This window comes from Halyomorpha halys, unplaced genomic scaffold (genome assembly GCF_000696795.3).
Source record: "Halyomorpha halys isolate HHAL.00 unplaced genomic scaffold, Hhal_1.1 Scaffold1697.1, whole genome shotgun sequence".
Taxonomy (NCBI): Eukaryota; Metazoa; Arthropoda; class Insecta; order Hemiptera; family Pentatomidae; genus Halyomorpha; species Halyomorpha halys.
Window position 1 is genome coordinate 132,871 of NW_027115501.1, and position 16,713 is coordinate 149,583.

General features: G+C 27.2%; 1 protein-coding gene across 3 annotated transcripts in view; it reads right to left on the reverse strand.

The window, feature by feature from the left end:
* Positions 1–16,713, reverse strand: part of LOC106690387 (cGMP-specific 3',5'-cyclic phosphodiesterase) — an 85,240-nt gene that overhangs the window by 8,491 nt on the left and 60,036 nt on the right. For all 3 annotated transcript variants that reach the window (XM_014435818.3, XM_014435817.2, XM_014435819.2), the window contains exons 6-19: positions 9,163–9,306; positions 8,332–8,403; positions 8,012–8,062; positions 7,181–7,309; positions 6,948–7,091; positions 5,695–5,797; positions 4,948–5,074; positions 4,354–4,459; positions 4,129–4,272; positions 2,600–2,779; positions 2,209–2,362; positions 1,973–2,118; positions 1,803–1,886; positions 1,315–1,524 (exon numbers count right to left, since the gene is read on the reverse strand). In XM_014435818.3, coding sequence (XP_014291304.1) covers positions 1,315–1,524; positions 1,803–1,886; positions 1,973–2,118; positions 2,209–2,362; positions 2,600–2,779; positions 4,129–4,272; positions 4,354–4,459; positions 4,948–5,074; positions 5,695–5,797; positions 6,948–7,091; positions 7,181–7,309; positions 8,012–8,062; positions 8,332–8,403; positions 9,163–9,306 — 1,794 coding nt within the window. The remainder of the gene's footprint in view (positions 1–1,314; positions 1,525–1,802; positions 1,887–1,972; positions 2,119–2,208; positions 2,363–2,599; positions 2,780–4,128; positions 4,273–4,353; positions 4,460–4,947; positions 5,075–5,694; positions 5,798–6,947; positions 7,092–7,180; positions 7,310–8,011; positions 8,063–8,331; positions 8,404–9,162; positions 9,307–16,713) is intronic.

Consider the following 16,713-nt stretch of genomic DNA (forward strand, 5'->3'; position numbering starts at 1 on the left):
ATAATTTACAATAATGAAATTTCGAACTGAGACGCCCAATAAAAAATATAAATGGGTGGATTTCAACAAAAAATGATAAATATCATGTTAAAGTAAATTTGTTTATCAAGTTGTTTTGATTTTAGTAAGATAAAAAAACATTGATCTTATATCACAAAGAATATTTTAAGCAGTATATTAAAGTCAGAAATTTGCCAGAGTTAAAGCTAATGAATGTCTCAGTGGTCTATTGCCTGTTACGTAGTTACAGGCTCGAAATTTCCACAAAATTTGGTAACACCGGTGACTTTTGCATATAAATATTCAAAAATAATTAAAGAAGAAAATAAACAAATGATAAAAGACCACGAAAGACCGTGGGATAGCCATAATTAATTAACAATATAACATTTTTTCTTTTGGGGAAGTGTTTATAATTTAGGATATATTTTATGGTAAAACTTGTAATCATTGTAATTTTCCAATTAAATCCACCCATATGTTGATGATATAAACAAGTCCTTTTTCAGAATAAGGTTAAGATTGTGATCAACAAAAAATGACTAAATACCAGAAATAAGAAATTTGATTTTCTACCATGAAATATAAATTGACAGAAGGAACCTAAGAAACTTAATAGTCACATCCAATTTGTTCAAGAGTTTCCAAAAAAAAAAAAAAAATATAAAAACAAACATATTATTAGTTGATGAGGGTTAATTTTGTAAGCAGTAACTAAATGTTTTGCCTGGTTAGATGGTTGCATGGTTATGCAATAAGTGTACAGAATCATAAGGTGGTTATATGAATGCTGAGTAGAGTGATTTTTTTTCAATTGGTTTTTGTGATTGTGATTTTTTTCAAACAGTATATTTACAATTTTAGTTTTTTTTTTTTTAAAAAGATTGAAATAAAATAAAATTGTTAACCTCAGTTTTAACAAATATAAATATATATTGAAGAAGTTTTCAGAAAAAGATATAAGTCTTTTTATTCTATTATGATTTGACTACTAGTGAATTATTTTTATCAAACTTTAATATTCTTCGAATAAATATACAAGATTGATTACATTTCTTCCTTATATTCTTATTAGTTTTAATTTGAAAACACATGAAGAATAACTTATTTAGATCTGGAGTTTGAAATATTAAGAAAAAACAAGGAGTGAAAGGTGAAACCTGTATTTCTCAAAAACATAGAAATTTTCATTTCTCTTAAAAATTAAACTACTTTAACACTTTTAGATGGGCATAATTTATTTCTAGTGTAAACAAACTATTTACTGCTAATAAATATAGAAGGAATATTTAGCATTAAGGATAGGAAACTAACTTTCTTTTCACAGTTAAGAGTTGTAACAGTGAACTCAATTTCTTTCGCATCTTCATCTCCAGTGAACTCCTCTATTGGTTTTTCAATTGTATCATGGTCTATCCAAGTTAGACCCATTTCAACTTTCTCTGCAAGATCTTGCCAATGTTTACGATTTTCTAGAGTCCCTTCATAAAGTGGTTTTATCCAAGGAAATGTTTCAGAAAGCACCTGCCAACAAATATTTTGTTAAACATTCAACCCTTATAAACAATTTGTTAATATCATTTTTAAAATATTAAGTATGTAGACATTAATACAGCATAAAATAAAGTATCTCACTTTTATGGTATTGGCAAATATGAAGATAAGATTCAGAATAAAGAAAGGATAAACTAGAAAGTGATAGAAATAGGGATAGAGTAAATAGATCAAACATTGTGCATTGTTAGATAAAAGAAATAATACTGAGTTTTTAATATAAGGAATTATTGCAAAATTATTTTTACCTTGTACAATGGAAGACATATGACGTCAATAAAGCCAACTTGCATTTGAGGTAGTTCATCTTTTCTTTCTCTGTCCATCATGGCCTGGAATAAGTAAAATATTTATTTAGTTTTTCTCTTATTTTATTTTTTAAAATAAAAATAAAATAAGCTTTGTAATTAAAACTCACAATTGGTTGGGTATTAAGTTGAAGTTTTTCTAGATCTCCCTGATCAAAGAATTCATCGGCAACTAGCTTTGCAACTTTGTGTTGAACTTCCCATGGCTTTGCTATAGCACCTACATCACATGCTGTCATCATCATTCCACAAAGCACTGAAATGAAAAAAAAGAAGGAAAAAATGATTTAATTTACATTAGAAAACTGCCAATAATACTATATCATATGATTTTGTAATGCTTTACATTCTTTTTTCCCTTCACTTTGAAAATCAAATTCGCCATTTTCTATTAGTTCCATAAAACTGTTCTTTTTTTTAAAGTACATTGCAAGGTCTGTGGATAGTATCGATTGCTCCACTACTTTCATAACGTATCTATAATCATCGGGAGATAGAGCCTACACAGAAACATGAAACATCAGTGCAGTTCATAAAGAAATGATAATAACAAAATCACAAACAATATCTATATATATAGACTATACTAAAGGAACAAGCTTTTGAATAAATTTTTAAACTGCTCTTGAGGAAGGAGGAGAATAAGGATTTTCTTTGAAATAATGACTATTTTTCATTACTTCATTTATTAATAATGAAACAATTGCATGTTACATTTGATAAAAAAAAAATGTTACCTGAAAAATATTATTCCCCTCGCTGTTCAAAATCATCACGCACTGGTCAAAGTGGTGATGTTCCATAGTACTAGTCGTGTATAATATTGCTAATGGTGATTCTGTTTTTGTCTGGAAAGCATTATTGGTGCCTCGATGATCAAGGTCGTGGCAAAGACAAGCGACCAGAAGACCTAATATCTGTAGAGGAAAATATTTTATAATAAGGAAATATACTCATAATATAAGATGAAAACCATTGAAGGTTAACAATAATGAATCAAAATTGTTTATTCACTGATGGTGTTTTGAAAATTAAATAGTTTCAAAGTACAGAGTTTTTGTTTTGATAAGAACATTTTTAGCTGGTTATCAGGGAACTTAGGAGAAAGAAATTATGAATTGGATCTCTCCTTTTTCCAATTTGACCCGCACATATTCATTGTTAATGCGATACTTACTGCGGTTTGTTTATTATTGTATTAACTAAATTAAATACTATTACATCCTTTTTTTATCAATTAATTTTTAGTTTAAATTACTTTTAGTCACTGTGTTCTTTTACCAATGCAATGAAAATTAAAAATTCTGATTTTTTGTAAATATAAATTCTAAAACAATAAAAAATGAATAGTATTTTATTTATTTATTTTTTACATTAAAATCTCATTTTAATCAATATTGTACCTTTATTGTAATTAATAATATGAAGTAAAGTTTTAAAAATTCTATTTTAGACAAATTTTAAAATATTTTGAACTATACTATATTTTTAAAATGCATCCAAATTTATTCAGTATAACTGTATTTCCTGCTAGATTCTAATCCAAAATCTAGATTTTAACCATATGAATATCGATACAAATAACACAAATTTTTATTGCTTAATTTATAATATATTGCTTATATTATAATATGAATTATAATTAATATATATTTTCTAATATATTTTTCAAGACTGGTTGTATTATTCTGTTATAGTGAATTGCAACAATATAGTCCCAACATTTTAAATATCAATAGTTTTGGCCAGCCTAATTTAAAAAAATTAAATTAACCTATATTTGTTAATATTTCATTTAAATATTAATCACAGTTTATGTGACACTCATTAATTACCACTAACTAATTCTTCTCTACTTCCTATCAATAACTAATCAACAACTATATTATACAAGTAGTATAATAGAATTTACAATTAAAAGAATTAATATTTAAATAAAAAAGTGACCAATATAGGTTAGTTTGACTATATTAGACCTGAGCAGAATAGTCTGCAAATATTTTAATAGTTATTTTGTGGTTGGAAACATTGGATATTTAAAAAAATTAATAAAGTTGAGACTATATGGATATAATTTATTATAATTGAAGAATTAAAATAATAAATTTTCTTCCATACACATTTAACATTAAACAATTTATAAAAGTATACAATGTTCATAATTGGGCAGTTGCAGAAATAAGTTAAAAATTGTAGAGAAAAGGTTATAGTTATCATGGAAAGTAGATTTATGATATTTTGATAAAACAAAAAAAAAAAAAAATACCTCAAGATCAGTCATGAACCTTTCCATCTTCCCTGTTTTGAGCATCGCAAACATAGTCTGAGCTACGTTCAACGCATGCCTCCAGTTATGGTACTTGACGGGTCTATAATTTTTTTTCACACTTAATACCCATCGGCAAAGGACCTAAATGAGATATATTTGTTTTAAATTTACTGTATTTATTAAAATAAACAGAATGTATATAAATTGTTTGTACTAGCTAACATCGTATGGTATGTGAAACTGCTCCACAAGGTTACACTGGAGAAACATTCTAATTGTTGCTTTGCAAGTGTCCTCATCATTAAGATCAAAGTCTATGAACTTGAAACTGGAAAAAATAGTATAACTTAAAAAAACAAAAAAACATACTAATAAAAATAATATTCTAAATCGAGTAAATAAAATTGTCATAAAAACTGTTTAAAAAAATGGTGATTTAATATTTAAAAATGCTTTATTACTTGATAAATAAGAAAAGGAGAAGGAAGTAAGATCATTGATCCAACAGATCTTTTGAGACATCACTTAATTGATCTGTTTAAAAGTCTTTTCGGTATAAAAAGTTGTTTTGAGAAATGTTCTGTTATTATTATACTCAGCAAATTTATTAATAATAGAAATGATAAATAAACAAATATTGAAAATGGCTTCAGCATTTTTTTTAGTTTAGTTCTTTTTGGATTCACTACTTGTCATGTGCCAAGTAACTTGGGTTTGGTTTCTTTATTATATTATATTACATTAATTTATTAAAAAATTAAACTTTATTTTTTTCTAACTATTATAATGATTAATTAATATTGCAATGGATAATACCTATATAGATTATATTTTTCTGCAGAGGGTATATTGTCCTTGATAAGTTTTGTAGTATCATCTATTGAAGCAGTTGCATGATAAGAAAGGCATTCCAGCGCAACTTTCTGTTTAGCCATTAATTTACCTTAAAAATACGATTAAATTAAAACAACAAACAAGGCATATATTGCCATTTAGCTTCAGTAGTGGCACAACTAAAAAAAATTTTTATTTTATTATTTTTTATAGAACCTATTCCTCAGATTATGTCATGAGTTGGGTTTACTTTTTAACAAATATTAACTTCAGGACAGTCTGTAGAGGTACTCCTGTACAGATAGTAACCCTGATCTACAGAATTGTCATTGTAATACATCTAATATAGAACAAATTAAATACTTTTATTTTTTTTTTTAGCTACTAACAAAATAAAGTAGCAATATATCAAAGAAAATTATTAATATAATTTTTCATAGTATTATAAAAATAATCATTTTATAATTTTATTGTAATGAAATAGAAATTATTCAGTTTTAGAAAGTTATAATGAAAAACAAAACTATTCTTAAACTTTTAGCTCAATTTTAAAAGATCTTTCAAAGTTTTATGACCGCCTTCAAGTATTTTTATCTTATTTTTATTGAAACCTAATGGAAAAGATAATTAATTTTTTTAATCAAGAATATTTCATACACACGAAGAATATATTAACAATCAATAAAAAAAGTAGATTAGTTGCTGTTTTAAAAATTTAAATAAACTTACATGCATTTTCATACATCTGAGTATTGTGAATACCGAGGCCACAGAAAATTGCAAATGCTTCGAAAATAGAGACATCATTTTCATTAAATGGTTGACCTGTTTCCTGTTGAAGATTTTCAAAATTAATATACATTTTTCTATAAAATAGAAGTAGAGTAAAATAATTAAGAGTAAGTCAAAACAGAAATTTTTATTCAATATAAATCTAGATCAAAATAAATCCAGATAACGTTTATATATTTTTCAATTGATTTGAATTAAATATTTTATTGAAAAGACTGGAAATGAAAAAAAAAATTGAGCAATAAACCAAAATATTGGGAAACAGCATGACAAATGAGGACAGGTTTACTTGAGAACTCTGTCCCAATTTCTGGTGCTAAGTTATCCACAGTCAAATTTTTGGAAATGAGAACTAAGAAAGAGACTAATAATTAAATTTGATATTGTTTCTTAATCACAGACAGAATTCGAACAACTTTAGGATTAATCATACCTTTATACTTTGAGAAGAAACATTCAACAATAAAAATTTGAGGTAAGTTGTTTCACAGAACATAACAGGATGAAGAAGAAATGTATCAGTAAACCTATGATTATTTTAAACTGAATTTTGCAACCACCAATTAAAGGTATATTTCTCTTTCCATTCCAGCCATTTTGCACCTTTGACTACAACTCGTGTGCCACACTCAGTAACACAAAACTTTTGATATTAGAGCAATATTATTACTTAAAGAGCAAAGTAACCCACTTCTATGTTATAGAAATCAGGAATATTTATTATGATATTGACTGAAAAACAATTGTTATGAAACATTCATAATTGTTTGTAAAGAAAAGACAATTAATCAAATTGATCAAAATTAATTACAGATTTTTAAACCCATAAATATTTATTTTATCGGGAATTTATTTAAAAGATTTCATCATTCATTAAACCTTTAAGATTTCTATAAATTAACATCATAAAATTATAATTAATCATTCAAAATAATGCTTGTCATTATAATTTTTTTTTATTAATCCAGATAATGGATGATTTTTAATACTTGATCACAAGTGATGAGGATTTTTTTAAATGATTGATTAATTAGAATTAATTTATGGTTAATAATTGTTTTATTGATTAAACATTTAATCTCATGTTTGAAAGGTTTATTATGATTACTGTTGATCAGATATATAATTGTGATTATTGTTCAGTTTACTTCCAAAGCTTCATCATTCAAGATGAAATAAATGAATATTACCTTATTGATTAACTGTGCAACTCCTATGACTTGCTTTTGGCCATTAATGATTGGCATGCATAAAATGCATCTAGCAACAACGCTGTCTCCTTTCCCAGTGACATCTTCATTCATCCAAGAAGATACATCTCCTATGTTCAAGATCTAAAATTCAATATATTTATTGAGTATTTATTCATCCAATTTATAGATTAGAAAAAAAAAAGAACGAAATAACTAAAACATGTAGTCACCTGCCCAGTTGTTGCTACATATTTTGCGATCTGTGCTAGTTTCGATTTTCCTAGGTCACTCACTGTGGGGTTGTAAACATCGGCTTTCTGAGAGGCAGATCGTAGTTCAAAGACAGTTGTAAACTTAAACTAGAAGAAATACGAATAATAAAATTTATACAATAACGGATTGAGAATATAGTTAAACTGTCTGTTTCTATTTTCAACATGGGTAGAGTTGTTATTTAAACTGTTTACAAAATCAAACTATGAGCATAAGCTAAAACCTGGGTCACTTTGTAAACACTGTACCTTCCTGATTTAGTTCTACTCAGTTAACAATTACTTGTAGAGCAATGTTAAACAGGAGAGGAGCTATTGGTTCCCCCCTGTTTCAGGGCGCTATTTACTTCAAATGGCTCTGATACTCCACAACAATTTCCTTGGCACATTGTACTTGCCATTGTGCATTTTGGTTATCGAGTTAGTTTATTTGGTAAACCAAGTTCATGCATGGGCAATATGAGTTATACAATTGTATGATAGCTTATTCAAAGTTAACAATCTCTGAAATATGAATACTACTAATGAAAATGTATTATATGCAATGGCAGTTTTCAGTTCTTTGACATATCACAATACTAAATGATGTACTATGAATACCTCACAAATAAAATGGGTGTGCTTAAATCTACATAATTTATTTTCAATTTTTATGACTGAAAATGACCCAATTTGGTGCCATTTATGCACAAAATTAACATTAACATGTTCAATGTTAATATTAATATATTTAAAGAGGTAAGAATAATAATATTAAAGTTGAATTTTTAGTTTAACTACACTACTTACATTAGAAATATCTTTTGGTGACAGTATTTCTTCAACATTCACATTATTACTCTAGAAAGGAAATTATTACAAATTTCATTACTTTAAATTCATAAATAACAGAACAAATATAAATAAAAATAAATAATGTTAAAAACTATTTCTGTTTCAGTGATTTTGATTGAGGCATGAATATTTTCTATGATTACAGTTATTCAACATCAAATAATTCACATTTTAAGTATTCAGTACATAATCAAATATTAAAACTATTTTTACTTGAAAGTAGAGAGTTATAGTTCATAATTGAGTAATAGTTCAAAATAGTTAAATACACTTACTTCCCTCCGGCAGAGAGGTTTCCTTTCACAAGTAGATAGTGATGTCTTTACAACTAGACTCTCTAGAAGAATCTGGAAATTAAGAAAACAGTATATGAAAAATTATTTGATTCATCAAATTATCAATTTCTCATATACGAATGGTTTGACATTTTATGGCAACCAGATCTAATGTCGTAGTGTCCTTATACATTGTAAGTGTAAAACATAATTCGTAATTGTAAAGGGAAGTCTACATGCTACAGTTTTCTGCTAGAGCTCTGGTCTCAGCTGCTAGAAACATTTAAACCTATGAAAGAGTAGATAACATGGTTCACTGGTAACATAATTGTCAAAGTTTATTATGTAACATGTAAATGCTTTAAAATCTCGGGCACTTACACTCTCTGACTAGTGCACACTTACTTCGCTCATGACTCTGGTTGAACACTATGCTAGAGTAAATTTTCAAGTGCCAAGTTTAAGATTTTTTTTGTATAGATATTTGTTTTTATAGATTACTCTAAGTGCCGGTTATATACACATGTAAACACCTTGCCAGAGCAGTGGCAGAAAAAACTGTAGTGCATAGACAGGCCTTAAAAAAAATTTTTTATAAGAAACTTGTGAAGATATAGACTTGTCGTGTTAATGAATTTATAATAGGATGAATATTAGCAATAATCATATAATTTTTTTAGGTACATCAACCACTTAGTCAGGTATGAAGTTATTTATTCATATCTATCATATGCGCTCTTCAAAGTTAGATACTTCATTTTTATTAATTGTCTAATTAATTAATTCTATAATTAATTTGTCTAAAATAAAGGAAATTTTTTCTATACTCACAGCTTCACAACAGTGTGTGTCCAGTAAGAATACAGCACAGCTTTCACACTTTAGCAGGTCTCGTGCTTCTGTCATTATCTTAGTCACAAGTCTCTCAAGGTTGCTTTGTTCTTCGAATATGGATCTAGCGAGGTTCAGAAGGATCTGCAAATAATATTTTGAATTAATGGAATATATAGGAAAGAAAAAAAAATTAATTTTCTAGTAATAAACTTGAAATACTATGAAATAAGGCATCGGGGCTAGTGCAGACTAAGATTTTAAAAGTTTGAATTTTGCAGGATAATGATAATAAATTTTTGAAGAAAGAAAACCAAAAATTTGTCGTTAAATATCTTATACAATTACTAACTACAAAAACACCTTCAAAAATAATTCCTTTGTTCATTTTATAATAAAAAAATTTTTTAAGTCCTAATGTAGATTCAAAGTTACTCCACTTACCACTCATTCATATTTCCCACCCTTCATTCATATATTCATTTTTCTTATATTTAGATTGAAGAGCTCTTAGGGTAAGGACATGAAACCAGATTCTTCTAAACTTCAGATTGATAATTTTTTTTAATTGGTTAAACCTTTATTGAGTTATGTATTTTTTCCTATAAAATCAAAGGAGTAAAAGGATAAAATTTACACTAGCTAAGTAAGTAACAAAACTGAACTTTTTTTATTAAGTTTTGTTTTTATTATTTTAAACATCATTGTCTCCTTTCCTTGTGATATCTTCATTTATTCATGTAATTATTTACATCAGGAAAAATATTACATTAGGACTATAAAATTGGTTAAACCTTAAAGATTTCAAAATATAATTACTATCAATACTTAATCAATAAATTAACTCTATATAGCATAAACTTATAAAAAAATTGGAAAACCGCTTTAACTTTGATAAATTATTCTCATAGGCTTCAACACCTAGCCAACTCTGTAATATATCGCAATCAGGAGAGGAAATAAAATTTAACAAAAAACAGTGTGCCATTCATTTCATTAAATTTTTATCGGCAAGGAATCTTATCATGAGGTATAATTTGAGCTGTGAGAGAGTAGAGAGGAATATATGAGGGATAATATGTTGTATGTAATATACACAGACGCACACCATTAAATAAATAAATACAAAATAAACAGTCTGATTCTAAAAGAGATACAAAGATAGTTGGATTTTTAGGGAGAAGGAAACTGTCAGGGTGACCACAGAATTTGGGTCCTTCGAAAAGCATTACACCTTAAATTTCTTTGTTATTTTTTTATGCATGTAAATATTCTTCTTTCGAGGCATCAACCATTTTTAATTTGGAGTACACATTTATAATGGAATATGGGAATGATGATATTACCTGGGAAGAAAAAAAGGCAGTTACTTCAACAATTTTGTATTACTTTAATGAAAACTATGTATAATTACTGGTCAAAATTTATGAGTCTGTCAAATATAGGTAGGGGGATAAAAAATGGCAGCTGTTTTAAAACGTTAAACAAAAAAATTCTTCATTTGGAGCTCTATATCTTTAAAATTACAAACAACATTAGAAAACCTAAGAGGACATTATTTAAAGCAGAGTAAATTTGCTGAAATATTAGCCCTAATAGAGCTATTTGCGTTCAATGGTTCTGGAGATATAGCTTTTTAAAAAGCAATATTTCACGAAAATGTACTGAAAGATTAGTAGTTAGTGAATTTATATTGAGAAATCCATATCTCAGGAACTAAGTGACATGTAGATGTCTATCAGCACTCAAATTAAAGCTAGTTTAATGTACTATAAAGTAATTTCTTTGTAGGAATAGCAGTTTTCATGATATTTGCTAAAATAAATTGATTTATAGTTGTTCACACAATAAGTTTGATTTATGAAAACTTTATTTCAGAAACCATAAGACGTACAGATGTTAGCACTTAAATTAAAGCTAGTTAAATTTACCATAAAATAGTTTATAACCTTTATCTTTGTATGAGTAGTAGTTTTTATGATGTTTGACAAAATAAATTCACAAAATGTTAATTTCTAGTTGTTCAGATAAAATGTTTGATTTTTACTTTTATTAATACTTTTATAGATAAGGTTTTAAGGAGTTTTAATCTTGAAAGAAAACTATTAAAAATTGATTTAGGAAGCAGTTATTAGAATCGACCAGCAAATTAATGGAGGTTCAACAGGTCTAAATCATAAAATATGAAAAATCTCTGCTTCGATCTCCTGCTTTTAGAGAAGATATTACCGCAGCCCTTCACTTTAACACCTTTCAGAATTATTGATAGGTCCATTAATAACTTATTAAAATGATTAAAAGAACTATTCTGGCTTTTTTATTGATCAAACTAAAAACAACTTGGCATTTGGGGTGTGCCCTCCCCTCCCCTTATTAAGAAAAAAGAAATTTCAATTTTGGAATAATTTAGTATATTTTCCATATTTTTATCCTAAACAAAAATAGAAAATATGAAATAATTTAAATTATAGGGTGCATTTCATAAAACATGTTTTCCATATTGCATTGAAGATCCTATATAGAAGATCCTATATAAGAAATAGGACAAATATTTTTAGTAGTTTTTTCTTGACATACATAGTTAACCTTAGTTTTGACTCCAAATTGTATGATTCCAGTTTTGTTAACTTTAACAATAGAACATTGGTTAGAAAGACAAATCAAATGTAAGATCTTATATTTATTTTTTTTTTTTACATTTTTCCTAAAAAGAAAATTCCTAGAAAAAAAATTCTACATGGTTGTATTTCCGGACCTGAAGCACCGATTCCGGTATTACAAACCATAGAAAATTCATTGTGTTATACACAATAAATATTATAGGATTTGGTGAAAAATCTTGAATTACACATATATAATAAAAAGTAATAAAATAAATACTTTTTATAAGTATGAAAATAATTTAACTTCATCGTGTAAATCATTAATTTATTTTTTGATATTCAATTTTCCACTCTATTTTACTACGTAGAGTTCCTTTTTTTCATATCTAGAATAATATGAAATATTATACAATTACGTTATATAATCTATCTTAGATTAAGAAAAATTGCTGCTTTTCTTGATTAGTGCCATATTTTGTAACAAAAAAAATATATATAAAAAAAAATCACTTAAAAATACGGAAAAAAGTTCGAACTTTTCGAGGTTTTTTAAGTGGCTTTTGTTTGCGCATGCATACAATAAAAAATTCATGCCAAAATAATTATAACCTTTTGCGAAACATGTGAATAAGTTAAAACTGGTGTTTTAAAAAACGACTTGAAAACTGATTCCAGTCCAAGCTATTCCTTAGAAAATTTATATATTAATTTTTTTTCATAAGTGTGAATTAAAAATACATTTAGAATTAAAAAAAAAAATTGAAGTAATTTGTGAAAAAATCCTCCATTTTATAAAGGAAAAAAAGTTTTATAGACTTAAAACAAAAAGATATCTAATGATTTTGATTTTTAGCGTTGTTTTTTTTTCTGAAAAAATTAAATGTTTTTTTTTGCAATAAAAAATATGGAGAAGGTTATTATACCCCTTTAAATAAAATATATTAATGGCAAGATGGATGTTTAAAAATATGGTAAAGCTAAGGGCTGCTTTGAACTTTTTCAATGATGGCAACCCTTGTCAATTTAACGATATCCCATTAGCCTCGACAGAATCAATCGAGAGAACTTAGTGACTACTTAAGTTCCTTACACTATGTGAATGGAAAAGTATGATATTCTATTGAATGTATGAAGTATATACATTTCATATTAGATATTATTATCATGACAATTTGGTTACTATCGTTTAATCTGGTCTAGATATCATTTAGAAATCATCCAACATCTGATAGTCCAATCATCGGAGTTTCAAAAAAATGGTATTTTAAGAAAAGAAATTATAGCAGTTTTTTCTTCAAGATTCTATGTTTCTTTATTATGAAGAATTTGAATATCACGTTTTCGACATCGCCTTCAGTTTTTAGCTAATAACTAAAAACCATAGAATGCATTTTTCGAAGATAAATATTCAAAACAGAATTTCCTACAAAATGTGTATATTACATTTAATATTCTCCCAACATTTTATGCCGCTGGAGTGCGCTGTAAAACCTATCAGTCATCGAAAAATTTAAAAAGGGTGTTTTCAGAAAAAATTAAGAATAATAGTGGAAACACTTTTTTCTTATGTTTTAGTGTATTTTTTTTTATCACTAAATCACCAAATAGCTTTAACATTTATTTAGGAACATTCTCAATAACTCGTTTTATAATCTCTCCATATGATCTTTAATTTTTATATTTTCCTCCAGAGCTCAAATCTCCAGGATGATCTAGCTCCACTTGAAATCAGTAACTGTTTGATATATATTTTATGTTTATGTAACACTCAATAATTTACATAGTTCCACAATTTTCTTTTAATTAAGTAGAATTAATTATTATTAACATTGAGCTAAAATTTTCATTTCATAGTTTCTACAGGTTTTTTTTTTTTATATTCGATAAAGAAAACGTTATTTTGTTTTGTTCAGCTTCAAAGATATTGTCTTTAGTATTTTCTCCCCTGATCTATCATACTTTATTTTACCACTTAATTTAAAATCTATCAATTAAAAATCATTACTTTGCTAGCAACCTAAATACAGTCCGCTAACATAAATTTAATAAATACTATATATATAAAACATATGATTTCTTTCTCATTTTTACAACAGCGTACAATGGAATATATAGACTCATTTAAAAAAAAACTTCTATTCATTTTTTCAGAAATACTGTTTTTTAACTTCGGTTACTGAACAATTTTGTTTTTTTGCACTCTTGCGGTATCGCAAGATGCCTATGTATTGTATCAAATGTAATATAAGCATTTTGAACGATATTTTGTTGACTTATATTTGTACAGTAGGTTTATCTACAAAAATACTCAGTTTTATAGTTATAAGCTAAAAACGTCCTTGCACCCCAAAAATATTTTTTTTTTTTAATAATTTATTTATTGATATTTACAACTGTATACACATATATACAACAAGTAAATTTCCTGTAGGTGACATAGTGACATGATAAAAACATGTGGAGAATCTACCCATTGATAGAACTCCAAAATCCCAAAAATATAACTTACAAAAAACAACAATAGGTTTTTTTCTCTGGAAAACCCTATGTTGAAGGAATGGACTCGATGGTTCATTCGTTGAGAAACTGCTGTGGTGCCGAAGTTCTAAGTTAATGGTTTTTATTATTGGATTAATAAGATAATATCTCCTAAGTTCATTTTCAATACAGGCTCTTGTGCCACAACCCATTTTCCTCCGAGGCCTCATCTAAGTTTAAACCTGGGGTATCAAAAGGGTTTTACGAGGCGAAAGAGTTTTAAGTAAAAATTAATGGGGTTTAATGGAACTCTTATCGGGGAAGGTAAACAATTTATAGCAACTATTGTGGCCATCGGAGAACAAACTGTTGGGGACTAAGAGTTTATCGTTCGTGTAGGTGTGCTCTTTTATGATGGACTTTATTTCAATAGTAGAGGTAATTTTTTTTTTATTGAGAATAATGTAATATGAGACATATAATAAATATTGTGTAAGAAACTATATTAATATAAAAAGCTAGGTAAGCCTCGCGTTAAATTAGTATTTAACATACCTATTCCATAAACATGAGTAGATCCATTTAATTAACTGAATAACATCACAACTTTATGCAGAAAAATGAAAGCCACTAATACTAACAAAAGCGAATTCGATAAAAGTCGTCTTTAATTTTATGAAAGCCTTAAGAGTTAAGGGAAGAGAATACAAAACATGAAGTTTATTTATCCTACTTTATTTCTGTACAAAACAAGAGAAATAGATAACAACAGCTGCATTAACATAATTAATACCGATTTTCAGGGATCCAGATCAATTTCACTCACTACTTTAGTTAATGGACAAGAAAATCAGGTTTAAAACCAGATTCGACCATTTTTATCTTTAAAACAATATTAAGGCCATAACCGATGTAAGGCTGTGGTGCAGCATCTTGTACGGAACGAAAAAAAAAAATCATTCTGAACCAAAGTCCTTAGAATCGTAGATGTCCCTTGGTTTATGAAATGTAGTCAATTACATAGCAAACTAAAGTTGTAATCAATAGATGAATTCATAAAAAAACTTTATACAAAATTCCGTTCTCAGTTACCAGCAGTTAAAAGGTGTAATGGCTTACAACGTAAGAAATCCAACTTCGACTTCAAGACTGAAGCCCAGGGCTATAGCAAGACATTTTCCTTTAAACTCTTTATTTATCTATTAATTATTATTTATTTTTTTCATGATATAAGTCAGTTGTTTTATTAATTCCTTAAGTATTATTCGTTAACATTTTTTAATCTTATTTACAATTATTATTTTTAAAACGATTAAAATTTATAATTTAAAATTATGCAATAATTATAATATTATAAATAGTTAAGGGTACTTTTGGAACGATACTAAACTTACATATTATCAATTGTTAAAAAAAAAATTCAACTAGTTACAATAACCATGTAAGACCCACCAGGCCAACCTGGTTATAAAGAGATATATAAAAAAAATAGTTGACGCATGCGCAAACGTATTTTCGTAGAAACACCTGTACTTCCAAAACAGTTCCTTCTACAGATTTTATTCTCAAACGAAAAATAAAATTTATAAAAAATTTATTCTCAACCTTGATATAGATGTAGTAATAATTATATATATAGTAGAAATAGATATGGTGTAGAAGCCTATATTGACGCGTTCACTTAGCGGACATTTTATTTCTAATAATATAAATAATAAACAAAAAAAAAAAAGGCAAAGCTCTTATGTATTTTTTTTAATGTAGAATAATAGGTTTAAAACATTATGGAAAAATGTCAAAAAAAAAAATTGTTTCGCCACTTAGAGCACATTAGAAAACCCAGACACGTGTTCAATATTTTGGGGATTAAATTCACCATAAAAAAATAAAATAAATATTCGTGTATGTGTATATATATATGTATATAAATCTAAATTTGATACGATTTTGAATATTAATTGGGATGTAATAGAAACCCAGGATATTTAATATAATTATGTTGAAATTAAATCCCAGGACTTCCAACCTTCACTTTCTCGGATACCCGACCCCTTTTACATGGAAGCAGCAGTCAATCACTGTCATAATTTACAACCTTCAAGCTGTTTTTCAAACTTAAGTTCTTATATATGAGGAGGAGTATCAATCATAAGTCAATATATCAAATTTTGGAAAATTATTGCAAAAAAATTAATATGGGAGCATCTCATATAGATAATTTAAATTTGAATTGAAAATAGTAATTTGTGACACTCAAGTTACCTAGTGAGACAGAATTACCTTGTGGACAATTAGGGTCTTTAACAATAAATAAAACTCCAACACTTTCCTTTCTCAATTCCAATGGTGCTTAGTATTATTATAAAATTTGTGTGAGTTAATTGTAGTTGGCTCATTACCAGTGATGCGGCGAGAGGGATGCGCTGGGAACTTTTGAGCTCTGCTCTACCCCTCACACGTGGGGGATAGA